Genomic DNA, 19,580 nt, shown 5'->3' with positions numbered 1-19,580 from the left:
TGCCTGCAACCAGACCGTTTGGTCCTGATGAGTCCACTCACCTCTCACAAATAGCTTATGTAAGAAGTGCTCTCTGGCTATTTTGATGTCTACCAGCGTCGTCATTCTGGAATTTGAGTTCCTTCCTGACTTACAGAAGTTTGTATTTTATTTTTGCAAAACAGACCGTTTCCTTAGAGCGTTCCTTTGAGGAGTGCTTTACAGCGTAACACAGCGTGGTGATCCGACCGGATGTATGTCTCCTGTCAGTTAGCACACTGTATTAATCTGCACAAGTGATAGATCTAACCCAGAATCTCCGGCTACGAGCCCCCACTTGTTAAGCGGCTTCACTTCAACACTACAGCTAAGTCAATGCCTAGTCTGGGATGCTGAGGGAAACCCTTATTGATATATTTTTAGGTCCAGTTCATGTACTCTGGATGACAACCCTTATATAACACCCCTCTCTTAGAATCCCCCTGACCCCACTGAGCCAAGAAGTATGTTTGTTTTGCAAATTAAAAGGTTTATTTGAAAAATTAAACAATAGATATATATCACACTTTTATAATAAATTAATATCTCATAGTACACTGAGACATATGATGTGGATCCACAATGGGTAATGTTACAGTGGTACACTTCATTACTTATAAGTAGTATAGAGAATGAGGTAGCTGAAAATGCTTTATGGGTTCAAGGAAATGCAAGGTGGAATAAAATGCAGTACAGCAAATAAACTTGATATGATTTCAACCAACAACAATGTAATCACTTTTTCTCTGGCAATTCACCCCCCCCCCCATGCAATGTAAGAAATGGAAGGAGATGGAAAGAGGAGCACACAGTTCTCAGGAATGCAATCAAATACAATACGAAATTCAGTTCCCCCCCCAGCAAGCTTAGAGGAAACAGGTAGAAGTTTGAAACACAGGCCCAAAATGCTTTTAAATGTGATGGCAACGGATGGGAAAATGTGCTAACTGATTTAATTCCCTCTAGAGATTCAGGGTGAGTGAGAGATGCGTGTTGGTATTAGTTCAGGCTCACTTTAGCAATGCTCTATGAGTTATTACCAGGTTGCAAACGGATTTTAACAAAGGAAAGAATGGAGCTGCTATTTTGACAAGTGGAGAAATTGAGCCAAATCGCAAATCGCGGTAAATTTCGCGAGTGCGTAAATCGCGATAGCGGAAGAAGTATAGGGCGTAGTCGGTTCTAGGTTTGTTGGAAAGCCTAGGATCACAGCTTTAAAATGCAAGTTAAACCACGTTCCTAGCCCAAATGGTTCAAGAGATACGGACGATTTAATAAAGGTAGATTTTCGGATTTAAAGTAAAACTCAAAATGACAGGTGACAGCTCGCAGCTTTAGAATGACAGATGACAGCTCGCAGCTTTAGAATGACAGATGACAGGATTACTAGGAGGCAGTTCTACTTAGGTTAAAATAGTTTGGATTAGATTATTTTAACTAAGAGATTGGTTCTGCACAGTTCTGCTAGGTACTCACAATATAAATTTGAAATAGGCCTCGTCACGGATCTGGTCAACACGTCCAGCGGCGGTTCTCTCTGCTCGGCAGGTCAATCAGGCACCGGTTCTGCTCACAGCGATCCGGATCTCTGGTTCTGCTCACAGCGGTCTGGGTCAGGTCTGCGGTTCCGGCAAAAGTTCTTGGCACAGAATTCAAACAGCTCGCCCGGCTGTGGAATAGTTTGCAGATTATTTTAAGGATGCTGAGGCCTGCTGTGAAGAGTTCTCAGTTTGTGGGTTTAGACCCTTGCTTTAAGTTCTGAAGTAAAGTTCTGGTCTTTGGAGATTGATGGATGTGAAGTCTGGAGTCTCCCGGCAGAGCGTCCCGCAGAAAATGGAATTGAATGTCTCTACCTGTCCCAGCAGTCTCTTTTTATGTGTTTTGAAAATGGGTGTGTGCCTGGGCCTAGCTAAGCCTGCCCCTCTCTACTTGTCATTGGCCCAATTCTCCCCTCTCCCATGATTGGGGGAAGGAAATGGATTGTCATCATGATGAGGTCTGTTTATGGGTCAGAGGATCCTCCCCTGGTCAATTTGCCCACAAATCTATATTTGATTCAAATACATATTTCCCAGATACACAATTTGTTGAAATTACATGTACACATTATATATTCCTTATGGTCCATGCTTGTCCGCCTCTGATCTTCCTGGGGGCTTGCATTAAAAAATGACAACATTTTGCGCTTTTTCACTGGTCACTGGTTTACCAATATCGGACATTTACCAAAAATTACACACATGTGCGCAAGCAGTATGGACATTAATTGATGAAGTGTCAGATTTTTAACATGCAGACATTTGGAGTAAGACCCTATTTTCCGCTAGCAACCCCCAGCATACACCACAGGGTCCTAACACCTCTTAAAACGTGCACAGGAAAATCACAAGAATAATGATATTACTTATATAATTCTGACAAGGCAAACATGGGTGGCAGCCTATTCTTCATGTTTTCCCTGTGCACTCTCTGGGGAGTTCTGGCCATCATGATGTTTTCCATGCCAGTACTGCACAGTTTTATGGTAGGGCTTGGATGCATGGGTAAAAACATCCCACACACCCCTGTGTTACTGCACGGAGGGTGCTGTGTAACACACATAGAAAAAAACACATGAGACCCTCTGGAGTAAAGGACCCCATAGCCCATAAAACACACTAGCAGTCAAAGGAACACCATAAATCATGTCCAAGAGTGGGAGAAAAAGAGTCTCACTCTTGGCAGGAGAAAAAAACAAACTCCAGAAATCCAGCAAAGCTGCTGGGGCACTCACTAGGTTAGGAAATTCAGCCTAAAGAGAGAATTCTCCCTAACACCGCCTGCGAAGCTAAAGCTGTGATTATTTACCTGTGATACGAATAAAATTCATTGTGATTAAGAGCTTCATATACGTAAAAACTCAAGTATTTAAAATTAGCAACACGCTCCACTATGATACTGCCCAAAACCCACTTAAAATTAGTGTATCAGAGTTTCTATCCTGGTCGCAACTGAAGACTTGTTGTCTTACTTACATTAATGTTTAGGTAATTGGCTGTAGTATATCCTTCCAAGCTTGTGATCTGACATTGCAGACTGATAAGCGTAAAATCTAGCAAAACCATATCATCTGAGTAAAGGAGGTAGTTCATGGGTTTGTCCGCCAAACGGGGAGGAAAACAACAAATTCCTTCAAAAACCCTTGAAATATCGGAGATAAAAAACTACAAAGAAGTGGGGCTAAAACACAGTCTTGTTTAAGGCTGCGCCTAGTTTTAATATAATACAATGTGGCATTTATAACGCGCCTGTACACAAGTGTTTCTAGGCGCGACAAGGCAAGGAGGGAGAAACAAATGGAGAACAAAATAACGATCTTACTAGACCTTGTGTCATTCAGATTGCACAAGTGTGGGAAGAGGGAAGGGGTGAAGTTCCAAGGATGAGGGGAAGGGAGAGTCAGTTAACTCACAAGTGCAGCCAGCGGGTGGCTCATAAGTACAGAGAGAAGGGACTGTATGGTTGCAGATACAGACACTTAAGTGCTGCGGAGCCCGGAGGCAGTGCTAGGGAAAATGGGCATGCAGGAGCCTGGGCATGACTTTAGAGGGTGACCACGAGACCAGTGCACAGAGCAGTTAGGTGCATCAGCCGGGTAGAGGAAGAGAGAAAGCAGAAGCAAAAAGGAAAGTCTTGAGATACTTCTGGAACCGGAGGTGGTTCTGCTCAAGTTTGAGAGAGGCAGGGAGGCTGTTCCAGATGGAGGCCCCAGCTGAGGAGATAGATCTGCCAACTCTCTGCTTGGTGAAGCGTCTAGCCCTCAGAGTTGGAGGTGGATGAGCGGAGAGCTCGAGAAGGAAGAGGTTTTGGAAGATAAAGTTGGAGGTAGAGCGGTCCCGGGCCCCAGAAAGCCTTATGGATGATGCAGAGGGTCTTGGACATGATCCTTGCAGCCAAGGGGAGCCAGTGAAGAGATTTCAGAGTTGGAGCAATACGATCCCTAGGCTTGAGGCCAAGGACCAGTCTTGCAGTCCTGTTCTGGATAAGTTGTAAAGGTCAAAGAGTAGAGGCAGGAAGATTTGGAAAGACGCTGTTGTAATTGTCCAGCCTAGAGAAAACCAAAGCTCTGAAGACAGTGAGCTTCTGGGGGAAAGTGAGAAAAGGAAGTATACCTCTTCTGAGTATGTGCAGCTGATAGTTAGACTTTCTAACAGGGTTAGAAAGTCAACTGTAAGAAGGTAGGATACACTTATTCAAGTATAAGGTAACAAGCTTAAGTTTATTAATGCAGGCCCACCAGCGCTGCTCTCACCAACTGACTCTCGCCCTGCGTTCCATCTTCACAAACTCAATAGATGCAGTAGCTCGTGCAGATGGAACGCAGACACGTAAGGTAACAAGAGAACATGTGTGCAAGACATAATACAGATAACAATATAACACACTAAGTAAATAATAATTCCTTACATAAACCTGGTCTATTTAACCTCACTCTTATGAAAGTACTGGTGTGCAAAGCAATAATCATGTGCAATAAATCACTTAGGCATCCCCAAGCCTGTAATTCGGACCAAAGCTTATCAATACTATCGAAAGCCATCGAGAAGTCGATAAAAGCAAAGTAAACAGGTTTGGACTTTTCCATGGTTTCCTCTTCAGCACGGCCAAAATAAAACCATTAGTGGTTGTACCCGTGCCCTTCATGAAGCCCGTCTCATAAATATCCAGTTTCTTAACCGACTTAACCAACGCTAGTAAGCCTCGTGATAACAAGGATGCAAACATTTTCGAAAAGACATCTAGCACAGCTATAGGCCAATAGTTTGATAGATATGCACGAGGGCTCTTTTTGTAAATTGGGTGTATTATAGAGTTTGATCAAGAGACCAGTACTTTCTTGGTCACAAGGACCACACAGAAAATTATCAACAAAATGTTTGCCCAAAGGTCAATATTCCCTTTCATGACCAGATTGGACAAAGCGTCGGGCCCCGGTGCCCTGGAATTTTTACTGCAGGTTATCAAAGAATATATGATTTCATAGTCTGGGTCAAGCACCCAAGGACCCTCCACAGGAGCAGTTACCTTAAATACATTTCTGCTCCCGTCATATACATTTCAATAATGTTCAGTTCATTTGGCTTAAGGGATTGTAGTGTTGTGAGACAGAGCTCATGTGATGACCAGGGGAAGTGCAAACTGGTCACGTGAGGAGAGGTGGAGTAGAATTGAGGAGGCTTCTACACCAGCACTCCGAGTGTCAGGTTCTTTTGTATGTGTCCTTTTTGTCTTCTTTTGACGCAGCAGCCTGACTCATCCTTCACTGTTGTCATAGGTGATATATGTAGCTCACTTAGGGTTGACACCTGGTGCTCGAGCACAGTGGTGGTCCTTGCTAGCAGTAGGATTTCGGCCAGGGTGCGTCTTCCGCAGTAACTTTTTCTTGAACATCCGAGAGATGCAACCAGCGATGATCTGTGATCTTACTGTCTCTTCACTGCAGTGGTGGTGGAAGTCGCAGTTCCTGACTTTGGATCTCAACCTTGTCATAAACTTGTCCATAGTTTCCCCTTTGATTTGCATGGTGGTGTGGAAGATGTCACTCATAATCGACATTCTTGTGTATGCCAAAATGTTCAATCAAAATATGCTTGAGCACTAAGTGTAGTAGACGTCCTCTGGCAGCTCAAAAATAATGTCTCTCACTTTAGGGCCCACTGTAAGCCTGAGAAACCCTTCACTCTGCTTGTCATCTTTAGGGTTTAGGGCATCCAAATACACGTCAAACTCCCTGATCCACATAGACAACCTGTGCCCCAGGTTGGTCATGTCCGTCATGTCAAATGGGAGGAGCGTCGGAATGGGAAAGGTGTTCACTACTTGCTGTGCAATCTGTTGTGCCAGTCCCCCTGGTACTGGTCCTGGGGCCGCCAGCCCTTGATCCTGGTCCCCCATTATGTTCTATAATGTTAGATTTTGTGGGGGCTACTTCCTGGATATGTAATAATTGCTGGTTCCAATCTGCTATTTGGCACTCCAGGATGTGTAACCTTGGGTACTGGCCACACCGAGCGCGGTCTAAGTATCTTCAGGTTCTCATTGATACGATATGCTGCCTGTGGTTTGCTTCACGTTTAAATGTACAGTCTGCTTCCTCATGCGCAATGGCCTCACTAAAACTGTGGTTGCTGGGCACCTTCTGCAGGGGCTGCCAACTCGACTCGCACCTATGCCGCGGTCTCCTTACCCTGCGTTCTTCGCAGCTGACGGTCGCCGGCAAATTCAGGAGGCCCGGGCTACACGTTCTCCTTGACGGTGTTGTTGCACCTCCTTCCACAGCATTTCCCCAGTCACGTAGGGAGCCGGCTTCCAGCTGCCCGTGTTTAACTCTGGGTTACAACATCCTCACAGGAGCGTTCCTGGAGTCAGCGAGCAGCGCAGCTGTCCACTCACCACCCGCCACAGCGCACAGCTGCTTCAGCTGCAGGCGTCGGAGCCAATCTGGCATGCGAGCAGCATGCTCGGGTGTTGGTTCAGCCATCGCTGGGTCCCTTCCTCACCAGTAATATCTGGCGTTAGGCCAGACACCATAAAAAAGGGCACGACACACAAAAGAACCTGACAATTCGGATGCTGGTGTAGAACTGTTTTATTGTTGCCGCCTCATTTTCTACTCCACCTCTCCTCACGTGACCAGATCGAGCTTCGGGTTTACTTGTGTGTGGGAAAGGGGTTTAGCGGTGTCATTTATTAGATGCCGAAAATCCCTGGAGTCTTTACTTGGTAGTAATTGAAGCATTCTATGTGAGTCTTTAATCAGCAACGTGTACTTATGTCCATGTACACAATTCTGGTAAACGCTATTAAGTATCACCCTTAAATCCTCGCAATTCCATTTTTGTTTGGTAATTCAGAGTTGTAGTCATGCTTATGAACGACCACTGGTCTTCTTCTGGGCTTTAACATTTGGTCGTAAACTTTTCCTATTAGGGCATTATACACAACCTTTTCCAGCATAACAAAAAGATTGCCAGCAACAAACATACTATTCAAAACTGTTATTCCAGGATAAATGGTTACCCCCTTCGTTTAATTCAAGTTCCGCTAATTATAAAAAAGTCCATGTAATCATTGCCAAAGTATAGATTAATAAACAATAAACATAACAAAAATAAAACACACACTAAACAACTTAACATTCTCAAACTATCATATGCAATACAAACTTAGTAACATTTTCTTCAAATAGTTTTTCAATGTATGGCACGTTTGAAATTGGACGAAGTTTAGATGGGCCAGCTAGGTTCAACATAGACTTATTCAGCAAAAGGGCGACAACTGTGAACTTTAGCCCCACCAGGACTGTGCCATTGGGTAAAAGAAGGGTCCAAGCATCTGATTGGATGATGCTGCATCACTTTGTGTTATGATCTTCATGTTGCATGTTGTGATAATGCATGGACCTCACAATGAATACTAACAGTAAAACATGATTATTGCCTAGCTCTTTATAATACCCTCTTCTTTTGCCCACAGATCAGTGCTGGGTCACAAGATGACCTGCTCAGTGATAAAGCCCAGTTTCCTTCCGTGTACCGCACTGTGACGAGGGAAGCCTACCTCCAGGTGGCCATCGGGAGCTTACTGAAGCACTTTGGATGGGCCTGGGTTGGGATAATTGCCTTTCAGGAGGGAAACAGTGAAAATATCATTAGGAGCCTAAAGGATGAGATTGGGAGAAGTGGAGGGTGTGTCGAGTTCATCCTCACAATGCCCTCGTGGACCCATTTGTTTACAAAGATGTGGATTGTACAGGATGCTGTAAGGAAGAGCACAGCCAATGTGATTGTTTTTTATGGCAGCGCTGAGGACCATGTAGACCTCAGTAGAATGTTAAACCAAGATGGAAACTTGATCCCAGGCAAGGTATGGATCCTCACAGGAGAACTTGAGCTGAAGAAATTGTACGAGCTTCCCACATTTCCTCTCCAGGGCAGCCTGGCTTTTGTGAACCACAAAGCACACATTCCAGGATTCAGGGAATTCTTGTCCGAGCTGACCCTAGAAACGTATCCAGATGACCCATTTCTGTTAAAGCTTTGGGAATATACTTTTGATTGTGAACTGATATCAATTTATGAGTTGAGTAAGTGTTCTGGGCAAGAGACGCTGAATGATGTCCTTTATTTTCAATCCAATCTTAGAGGGCCCTCCAGCGGGTACAACCTTTACAACGCAGTCTATGCCCTGGCACATGCTTTACATGATGCCATTACATCAACATATGGAAATACTGCCACAGCCGGAGAAGTGCATTATCAAGACATGAAGCCCTCAGAGGTATGTACTAAGAGCACGAAAAGGAACGTATGCAGGCTGTGTAGTGTGGGAGGGCAGGGGAAGAGAAGGAAAAACCAGAGAGAGGAGAGGAGTTGATATGGGGTAGGAGCAGAGACACGTGATGCCACATCTGCATTGCAGCAGCCTCTGACATGTGTTAGTCAGAGTACACAATATATAAAGAGCGGGAGACTGGGTATTCTGGCAGAACGACATCTGGTATCCTGAGGAGGATTAATATTCTGGGAAGGCTTGCTGGAAGAGTATACTTACACTAGCGGGTAGGTTTCAGTAAGCACACATGTGTGGCAGTAAACACACCAGTTGCAAGGTGTTGAAACTCAATTAAACAACAATGTGCATACAATTATCACTTCGACAGCGAAAGAGCCTTTAAGATTAAAAATCTACCATAAAAGTAAACCCCAGAATATGTATCTTCAAATCATGGAACAAGACAAACATTTGATTTAAAAAGCATCATGTAAGTACTAAACCTATTGATACATGGAGGGTCTTCCACAAAGAGTTTTACATCCTGTGAGTACTTTCTGGAACCTGTGTTGTTTTAACTTAACTTTCTTGTGAGATGGTAGGGCCAGGGTGATCCTGTTCATCCTCATCTGTTGAAGACCGTGGACCGGATGCCAGTAAAACATGCCATGCCACTGTAAGAAAACATGCCTAGATGACTGCACTCTTATTGGCTTTACTCTTGATGGCAGTAAAAAAGATCACGCTGTAGCAATGAAATACAGCCAGATTGGCTGCTGCACAAATGATTCCCCACCAACCAGAGGCCACCATCCGGCACACACTCTAGCCCAGACATTCGTACAGCATACCCTCACACGCCCATCCTTACAGCATTCATGCAAGATCTCCTTCACCCTTACACCCATGTAGCAAACACTCTCTATATTTAAAAATGTACCTTTACAGCATAGACTCTCTCAATCACACGTGCACTGAAACAACATACGCTCTCTCTCCTTCACAACACATGCAAACTTAAAGACACAAACCCTTGCATAAACGCATACACGCATAAACACATACACACATGCATACATACATTTGTTCTCTTACCTGCATCCCTGACATGGTCTGAACTCAGCCTCAGACTAACTCAGGTTACACCATGACCCATGGCTCCTGCACAGCTTGAATCAGGAACCCAGAAGCAGTTAGAGCTTCATGGTACCTAAACCCGCATTTTACCGCACATGGGCCTCTGAATATGCGGGCAGGTGCTGGAGCATCACCTACGTGCATTCTGACATGCAGTACCACAGCCTGCATCCCCGGTGGGACATGCAATGCTTGGAAAAATAACACTTGTAGTGACGAGAGACTGCAGAGGGACAAGAGAGACACCTAACTCCCTATCCCCTGCCCTGAAACCGATTTGATGACAAAGCAGAGGGACAAGAGAGACACCTAACCCCCCACCCCCTTCCCGAAACAAAATTGGCGACAAAGCAGAGGGAAAAGAGAGACACCTAACCCCAACCCCCCCCCCCAAACCGAATTGGCGACAAAACTCACCAACAAGCGAGGAAAGCCACAGGGAGAAAAGAGCAGCCTCAGTCCCTGGCTGCTACCACACCAGAGACTATTTCAATTACAAAACAGTAAGGCAGTGCGTTGTCACCCTTCTTGTACACAGGAAGTATGGGACTGTTACAAGTGCCACCCGTAATCCGCTCAATGACACCTAGATGTGCAAGATCTGAATTATTAATTTCAGTGTGGCTTCTCCGTCCACTAAAACCTTGTATTGTGGTATGCGCTGTAATGTGACATTTAATTGGATGCGTACTGGTTCAACATCGAGCATTCCCAAGTCATTATTGCTAAGGGCCTATAAATGAGTGGGTATACTTTGTGATTCACTGGGTGGTAGGAGTGCTAACAACTGAGATGTAGAAGTGTGCTGCATTGAAATAGTCAAATATACACCATCGGTTGAGCAGTAAATAACAGCAAGTCATTTATTCAATAAATTCAAACCTAACAAGTTTTCACCACAGTTAGTTGTCAATAGAAAAGGACATGCATCAGTGAATGGTGGCAGAGAAATAGGTACCGGTTTGGAGACCGGACTTATTACAGGTGTGCCAGTGAACCGTACAGAAAAATGTTGTTGCCCTAGCAGAGGAATATCTGGAAACGGGAGGTGATCAATGGAGCACTTCCGTGCCCCAGTATCAACTAGAAATATGTGTGGCCTATACCCAACTTTCATTGTAACGTAGGGTCCTTTCTGATTGACAGGGATATGGGCAGGTACCAGCACCTGTTTTGGACTATCCTAGCCAAAGAATATGTCGTCTGATGTGTAGTCCTCAGAAACATAATTCTGTGAGGGAGTGTTATCGAAAATGTTGGTGGGCTTAGCCGTGTGTTGCGTGTCTGTATTTGCTGTATTATTGCTGAACTGTTTTGGCTAGGAAAACTGGCTTCTATTCAGTCCCTGTACGCCAGTACTACGTCCTCTTCCTCCTCTCGCATACAGATTGTTTCCCTTCTGTTGGAGTATTGGGAATTGCTCCCTCCAGTGGCCTTTCTGCTTACAGTAGGCGCACTGTTCTCATCCACCATCCCAGTGTGTGACATAACATGTCCCCTATTTGGGGCACATCCTCACAGTCCCCTAGCTACCTGCTGTAACGACACCCTAGTTTTCAGATCTACTTTTTTCTTTTCTATTCTTTCCTTCTCAGTGTTAACTCTGTTCTCATAACACTGAGCCACCAGCAGTATTTCGGAAGGTGTCTTTGTTTGCCAAGCCCTCTCTGAAGCTGTGATTTGAGACTGAATTACGGGCAAGAGAGCCTGCACAAACTTGTCAATCAACAATCTCTTTCCCGATTCAGTGCCCAAATCTCAAGTCCGTGTTTTCAGCAAATACCTGCTCAAATCTATTGAAATACTCTGTTGCCCCCTCAGATTTCCCTTGCATGCAGGCTCTTCATTTGTCCCATATAATCCTTTTCTCTGGTACTAAACTCTTAAGTTTAGCAAGAATGGTGTTGGTTAATGCTAATATTTTCTCTGGTGGTTTCTCACCTGCTTTTCTTGGTATGTTGGCAGCCATGAGTCCTGGCCATGTTCCCCTCAATGCCCCGTTATCATCTATGTTCCTGATCTGCTTCCATAAATCGGAAGGTAAAATGACGGGAAATAAAGCTATGGGCCTCATTTCAAGTTTGCTGGTCCGGTAGTAACGGCGCCGGTAAGTTACCGGCACCGTTACTACCGGACCTGCAAACTACATGTTCTGCTCGTGGGTGCCTTTCCGCCGTACCTGCACCCACGAACAGAGCATGTCGGATGCACCAGCACCATTCACGAATGGTACCGGTGCGGCGGACCTCCCCATTCCCATTGAGCCCTATGGGGAAAAGACAGGCACCAATTGATGGCCCCTATGGGGCTCAATGGGAATGGGGAGTAATTATTTTCGGCACCCGGAAATGGGGATGTACCGGGTCCACCGGGGCTGGAATACCCTGGTACATCCCCATTGCCGGGTGCCAGTAAAAAAACGACTCTGGCGGCAGCCGTGCCGGTAATTACCGGCACAGCTACAGCTAACGTCGATATGAGGCCGAATATATTTTAAGGTAAAAACTGAAGAAGCCAAGACAGACTGTACTTCCTTATAGAACTTGGAGGGATTCTTCCTTATTTATGTCTGGGATGGATAGCTTAATTGTGTTAACATCTTGTCTGGAAAACAGATCATATACAAATTGTCCAATATAGTGTGAGGCAACTGTTCTAGCGGGCACGTCACCATTAGCTGGCTGATCTATTTGTGGGACAAGTGTTGAAGGCACCTCTCTCATGAGCATCTGAGCGGTGGCCTTTTCAATCCTATTGTTGAGCAGTAATGCTAAGTCTAGAGACAGGGAAGTGAGTGCAGTGTCATCTGTGAAGGTGCGCGTATATATTTTCATCACATCTGCTGTACAACACAATTTCCATTTAATGTATTCTTCTTGTAGGTATTTAGCCATTATTCGTAATACCTGTTTCTGAATGGATGGGGAGTATTTCTTAAATGTGTCATGGATCTCCATAGGGGAAACGGATGTATTAGAAATCCATCTAAGAGCATCTCTAAAGATGATGCATTTCTCTGCATTATCTTCACAGTGTTTGGGGAGAGTGCTTTTCTGAATGAATGCGTTGTTTATTAAAGGACAAGCTATTCCTAAATCATCTAGCTTTGCTATCTGTAGTTCATGTAGTTCCTCCTTTTATGAGAACAGCTCAGATAGGTGCTGATGTGCGTCTTCTAGTGTATTTATTGATGGTGCATGGTGAATAGTTTAAATGTTGCAATTCTCTGGTTACTGCAGTATCAGTGAGTTTGTACCATTCTTGTATTTTTCCCATGTGTTCTAACAAATATTTTCATTCAGGGGTATGGTAGTCAGTCAAAATATGTGAGACACCTAATTCAGTCCCTTCCAGTATATAGTCTTCTACTGGTACTTCTAACCTTGCCTTTTTATTCTCTGTCAGTGCGCTACAAAGCCCTGCTCTCTGATCACTAAGTGGGTGTGAATATTGCAATGGAGGGGTATTGGATTCGGAAGCGGTAGGAGAGCCAAGTTGCAGAGCCCTAAGGAGCACCGGTGTGGGAGGTACAGCAGACCAAGAGTCAGCGTCAGGTACATGTGGCACTGGTCGAGGCACCGCTGGTACATAGGGAGGTGGTTCAGTCGGACATTCTCGTCTTTCACTCAATAGTGCATCCATTAAGTTATCAGCTGTGTGCAGCTCTTTGGATGGGTATATTTTGCATATGTCTAGCTATATTGATCTATCTGCGCCCTTTCACAGTCTTCCTGTTGCTTTTTGTCATGCACTAAAACCTTTTCTGTTTAGATCATATGTTTTCAAGCTTGCTTCTGTCTACATTTGATGCGCTTGGTTGCCTCTTTGCACCAATCCCTAATCCCATCAAAAGCAGATGGCCTGGCCTTTTTATGCAATAAAACGGACTCCAAATGCTGTATCCTTGCTAGTTCAAATGACCCAAAATTAGGCCATTACAAATGTGCTACATGTCTGGTCTGGAGATGCCAAACACCATTAAAAACAATTGGGGAGAGTAGCAGTGCCTGCAGTCACCCTGATCAAGCTGTGCTGTGCTGGCTGTGGAGGCTTTCTATACTTGCTGTAAATATTGGAGGTGGACCCTTGTGCCCAAATCCCCCTGCTACACGGAGCGGCATGGAGTAGCGGATAGTAGCAGTCCCTGCAGTCACCCTGATCGAGCTGTGCTGTGCTGGCTGTGGAGTCTTTCTACACTTGCTGTCAATATTAGAGTTGGACCCTTGTTCCCAAAACCCACTGCTACTCGTGGACCGGAGCAGTGCGAAGCAGAGGGAGTACTGGAGTGAAGCAGTCCCTGCAGTCTGTGCGAGCTGCTGGGGGGGCTGGCTTTGGGCTGTGCCTAATTATTAGCAGAGTCCTGGTAAATTTGCCCGCATGCTTCCAGTAACGCAGTGTCCCGAGGGAGTGAGGATTGCCAATATAATCTACAGCACCTTGAGAGCGGTGGACCACAGGTGAGGGGGAGTACTGCGAAGGAGGGCCGCGTGAGGCACTTTCTGACAATTAAACCCTGCCCTTCCCCAATTGGGGGTCTGAGTGGAATTCCATCACCACCCGCTCTACAAGTATTGACCGCAATAGGACAGACCCGCGTACAACTCGCTGAGGGCCGGTGACTACCGGCTTTCTGCCTTTCAGCTGGCTCCTCCCCACTGATTGTTTCCGAGGTCTCATCACTCAGCTCATTTAATATCAGAGCCACGTTCTGCAAGCGCGTTGCTGGCGCAGTGGAGGATACAGGGATCCCCTTTTGTCACACCATCAGCATCTATTGGGAAGAAATGAAAGTGAAACAAAAAAATTACTATGCAAATGAAAAGCCCAATCGGTGCAAGAACACGCCCCCAGGGAAGACAGCTGGCCCCTCCCTCCTTCATATCCATTTTAATCTAGCCTGTAAAGGTATATTGGGGAGACCCTTTTCGGGCCGGTTGATGCTGATAAATGTAGAAAGGGTCTAGTAGTCATCAGTCAGGAAAGCCCCAACCCATAAATACAAATCTTAAAATTGAGTAGGGGTATGCACCCCTTGGTAACTAACTATCTAGTGATAAATGTATATTGGAAGGTGAATATGAGTCGAAAGGAAACATTTATTAAGTTGATAATGAGCAAAGTTGATGAAGTTTCGATAGAATGGGAAGATCCCAAGGTTATTATATGTGGTGATCTGAATATCTGTATTTTAGACTAAGAAGGCTGGCCTCTAAAGAAAAGAAATGATTGACGAAAGAGCCCGCAGCTGGGTGTAAGAAACCTCAGCCCAAGAATTGTCCATGCTAAATGCTCAAACTGAAGGTTACAGACCAGGAGCGTGTACATGGGGGCGAGGTCTCCAGAGATCCTGTCTGGACTACTGTTTTGTTTCTCAAAATTTAATTGAAAGAGTGGAAAGGTTTGAAATAATGACGCAGTCATCAAGTGATCATGATCCCTTAGCCATTATCCTGGGTGATCTCGATCCTGTTATTACCCCCAACATGATTCCTCCAGTAGAACTAACTTGGGGGAAAATAGGCTGAGGATCAAATAACGTATTGTTATGCAATATGAATATTCCATAATAGAGCATCAAAATAATGTGGAATACTTATGGATCCTCAGAGAGTTTAGAGAAGTGGGGAGTAAAGAAAGAAACACTTTTCTACAGCCCATACATGCTTGAATACTCACTAGTAAAGGCAAGGAAAGAGGTAAGAGCAGATGTCAGAAGGGCAGGTAGAGAGGGGGGCCCAGATATGGGGGAGAAGATTTGTGCCCGCAAGCAGAAATATCGTAATTGGGTAAGGGCTACTAGGGCAGTAAGAATGCAAACGATGCAGAAATAATGTTAAAACCAATCTGTGGACATAACACAAGAAATATGTGGGAACTGCTGCACAATGAGGGGAACTTTAGAGCAGCCCACATGAATGATGGGCCAGGTAACTGAAGAGAAATGGATTTTGCACTTCATCTCATTGTTTGCTGGAAGCCAGGACACAATTTATTCAGGTGTCGGGAAGGAGGGAAATAGCTAGAATTTCTATTTGGACAAGAAAGAGGTCAGATTAATGATAAGTAAACTCAGCTCGTCTAGGGCTACTGGACCTGATGGCCTCTCCAACCATATTCTGAAGGCGAATACTGAAATGTGAGGGGAATGGTGACCTCTATCTTTAGACAAATTATGCGGATCAAACAAATACCAACAACGTGACATGAAGCCATTGTGTTCTGGATTTTCAAGAAGGGCGATCGGAGCGAGCCAAAGAACTATTGCCCAGTCGCCCTCCTTGATTCCTTGGGGAAACTGTTCACATTGGTTATGCTGCGAGATCTAAATGCCTGGGGCAATAAAGGAGAACATACTTGACCCCATACAAACAGGGTTTGTCAAGCGAACAGGGACCTCCTTAAACCTCCTTATCATTAACATCCTAAAGCAGAGGGCACTGGCCTCCCACTGCTCCGTGTATATGGCATTCATGGACCTCAAGCAGGCCTTTGATGGAGTAAATAGAGAATGCCTTTGATCAAAATTGGCTAGTTGGAACTTGCTGCGGGACCTGATAGAGGCCATTAAGGCCCTATACACTAATACCTCGATCCAAGTAAGACTATCTGGGAAGGGACATTTGTCGAGGAAAATCAAAACATTTTGCATACTAAAGCAGGGTTGTACTCTGGCACCTCTGCTTTTTAGCCTATATATGTCGGTGATTCACAAGAAGACATCCGTGCCTTTGGAATCGAGGTTCCATGGATATTGTATGCTGATGACCTAGGGCCTCATTACGGCCCGTGCGGTGTCAGAATGAAGGGGGCCGGTAAGTGACCGGCCCCCTTCATTCCGACAGGGCTGATTCCAAGCTTCCCATCGCGGGACCCGAATTGCACGCCTGGTAAAACCACACGTGCTTTCCGGGTCCTGCGAGGGGAAGAAGGAGGTAACAACAGGGCACTCATAATGTGCCCGTTGTTACCTCCATCCCCATTCCCATTGAGCCCTATGGGGGCTCAAATGGGAATGGGGAATAGCTCCTGCAAGGAGGAATGACCGGGTCCTCCAATGTTGGAATAACCCGGTTATTCCTCATTGCAGGAACCCAGTAAACGAGCCGGTGTGGCGGCAGCCATGGAGCTAATAGCTCCATGGCTACCGCCAAACTCGTAATGAGGCCCCTAGTCTTTCTAGACCAAACTCCCATTGGTCTTCAGAGAAGGAATGAGTTGTTTATTAAATATCTTAAAGAAAATTATATGAGGATCAATGTCAAGAAATCAAAAGTCATGGTCATGACATCTACATATAGGAAACAAAAGGCTAAGCTTGTATGGAGAGTGGAGGATCAGGACCTGGAGGTCATTGATGCAATTACTTATCTAGGTGTAGTGATTAATAAAAACATTGATGCCAAAGGCCAATAAATGTCACTATGGGAGAAGCTAAAGAAGTTAATACAGGGAGTTATTCTACAAAAAAATCCCCATCAGAATGATCCCCATCATTACATTCTACTGCCAGAAAGTGACCCAGATATTGACCTATGGTACAGAGGCAATGATAAATCTATCATGGAAAATCTGGGTATCACTTGTGGGCTATTCTTGGCGGAGGATCCTGAAATTACCAAACTCCCTGCCTATGCCCGCCATAAAATATGAGCTGAGGCTACAATCGTTAGCCTCTGAAGTGTGGTGGAAAACAATAACATTATAGAAATATATGGCGCAGGGACTATGGGCCTCATTACGACCCAGGCGGTAGGGGGTTAACGGCGCCGGTAGAGCTGCCGGCACCGTTAACCCCCTACCGCCTCATTATGAGGTCTGCTAGCGGGTCCCGCTAAGGACGCCTGGTAAAAGCATCCTTAGTGGGCAGAACAGGATGCTAACAACGGGCCCGTCATTAACGGGCCCGTTGTTAGCATCCTCCCCATTCCCATTGAGCCCTATGGGGGATCAAATGGGATTGGGGATGTGCCGGGTTCGGGTTCCTTGAATGGGGAAATACCGGGTCCTCCAAGGTCGGAATGGCCCGGTATTTCCCCATTCCAAGAACCCGGACCCAGTACCCGGTATGGGGGTAGCCATGCCACTTTTATTTGTATTTATTTTATTTATAAAGCGCAGCCAGGCCCGGGGGCATACGGGCGCGTAAGATAGATCTGGTTACACTTACATTTGAGTGCAAAAAAAGGTTACATTGCGGTTACAGGTGGGTACTTAGCATTACAGATACATACATAGTCTAAACTAAATACCTTAATTACAAAATGTACCGTCGACAGACGGTTTTCTGGGATCTGGAAGTTTAGGCAGTCATGGTGTCATAGTGTCCATGTTGTGAAGCCAACGCTTCGTGTTGCGTTTGAATAGGTTAAATGAGGGTTCAGACCTAAGGTGCGCAGGGAGTGTGTTCTATAGTTTCGAGGCTTGTACGGGGAAGCTGACTCCACCCGAGTTGTGTAGTTTGAATCTCGGTATGGACATAGTGTTAGCTTGAGCTGCTCTAAGAGGTCTTGATGCTGTATGAGGTGTGAGTTGGTTGGTGAGGTAGGCTGGTGCAAGGTTAGCCCTGGCTTTGTGTGTGAGGGCCAAAGTTTTGAGGGATATTCTGTGCTCTACTGGGAGCCAGTGTAGATTGCGTCTAGTCTCAGAGATATGCAACTTTTTAGGGATATTGAGGGCAGTCCTAATGGCATTATTTTGAATTACTTGGAGTTTGTTGATATTTTTGTGGCTAGTGCCTAAGTAAAGGGCATTACAATAGTCTATTTTGGACAGGACTAATGCTCTAGCAAGAGTAATGCAATTGGGCGAGGAGATGAACGGCCTACATGCAGTGATCAATTTGCAAGTGTAGGCGGCTGATGATGCTATTGCATTAGTTTGTTTGGAAAAGGATAAGGTGGCATCAATGCAGATACCAAGTGTTTTAGTGTTGTTTGAGACGGGGATGAGATTACCATCTATGGAGAAGGATTTGAAAGCAGAGTTTAGATTTTTTAGTTTGGCGTGGGTACCAAGGATAATCGGCTCAGTTTTCTCATTGTTGAGACAAAGTCCATGATGTGCCATCCATGCTTGTATTACTGAGTATATTTCATTGAGAGTTTTTCTGTCTGTTTCATAGTTACCCGAGATAGGAATGAGTATCTGGGTGTCGTCCGCATAATTGGTATACGTGACACCCAGATAGTCAAGGATATCAAAGAGGGGCTTTGTGAATACATTATAAAGCATCGGGGACACACAAGAGCCTTGCGGGACTCCACAATGTACTGGTGAGGGTTCAGCAGAATCAGTGGGAGAGAAGACCCTCATGGTTCTGTTCGCCAAGAAGGAGCTGATCCAGGCAGTGGCTGCGTCTGAAAAGTGTGCTGCAGTTTTCAGGTGGTGAAAAAGTGTTTGGTGGTTGACCAAATCAAAAGCTGCTGACAGGTCAAGCAGTAAGAGGAGTGCAAGTTTGCCATTGTCTTTTAGGATTTGGATCTGGGTAGTGAGATCTATTAATGCAGTTTCCGTGCCGTGTCTGGGTCGGAAGCCGGATTGCCTTAGTCCAAGAAGATTGTTCGATTCTAGGTAGGCCTGTATTTGCAGGTAGGCTGCTCTGTCCAGTATTTTTAATAAGAAAGGTACGGTTGTTATGGGCCGGTAGTTAGATGGGTTGGCTGGGTCAAGAGTAGGTTTTTTGAGTAGTGGGATGACCCACGCGTCCTTTAGGTTGTCAGACACTACTCCGGATTTGAAGGAGGCATTAATGAAGTTGGTAATAAATGGTGCCAGATCGTGTGCTGCTGCTTTGATGATCGGGGCAGGGCAGGCATCACCTTGGCAGTTGGATGGTTTAAGTTTCCTAATGATGTTTTCTACTTCCCAAATTGAAAGGGGTGAGAAACTGAATGGCTTACAGGTAGACTTAAAGGTAGGTGATTTGTTAGGAAGTTTTTTGTAGTCAGTGTCAGCTTTTAGCAGGGATTTTTTCACATTGATTTTAGATTGTATGCGAGCTATTTTGTCTAATAAGGCCTTCTGAATGTTACTACATCATAGTGCATCAGTAGGGGCAATAGGGGATTCTAATTCTTTTAAGATCTTGAAAAGTTCTTTTGTGTTGGATTCCG

The 19,580-nt window shown here is 45.1% G+C and overlaps 1 protein-coding gene across 1 annotated transcript in view; it reads left to right on the top strand.

Annotated features, from left to right (window-relative positions):
* Positions 1 to 19,580, top strand: part of LOC138453015 (vomeronasal type-2 receptor 26-like) — a 589,731-nt gene that overhangs the window by 376,580 nt on the left and 193,571 nt on the right. Inside the window, exon 4 of the mRNA XM_069605426.1 lies at positions 7,534 to 8,337. Within this exon, the coding sequence (XP_069461527.1) occupies positions 7,534 to 8,337 (804 nt within the window). The remainder of the gene's footprint in view (positions 1 to 7,533; positions 8,338 to 19,580) is intronic.

This window comes from Ambystoma mexicanum, chromosome 4p, assembly GCF_040938575.1.
Source record: "Ambystoma mexicanum isolate Mex_15411 chromosome 4p, UKY_AmexF1_1, whole genome shotgun sequence".
Lineage (NCBI taxonomy): Eukaryota > Metazoa > Chordata > Amphibia > Caudata > Ambystomatidae > Ambystoma > Ambystoma mexicanum.
The sequence above is the reverse complement of the archived record's forward strand: the minus strand, read 5'-3'. Positions and strand labels throughout refer to the sequence as shown.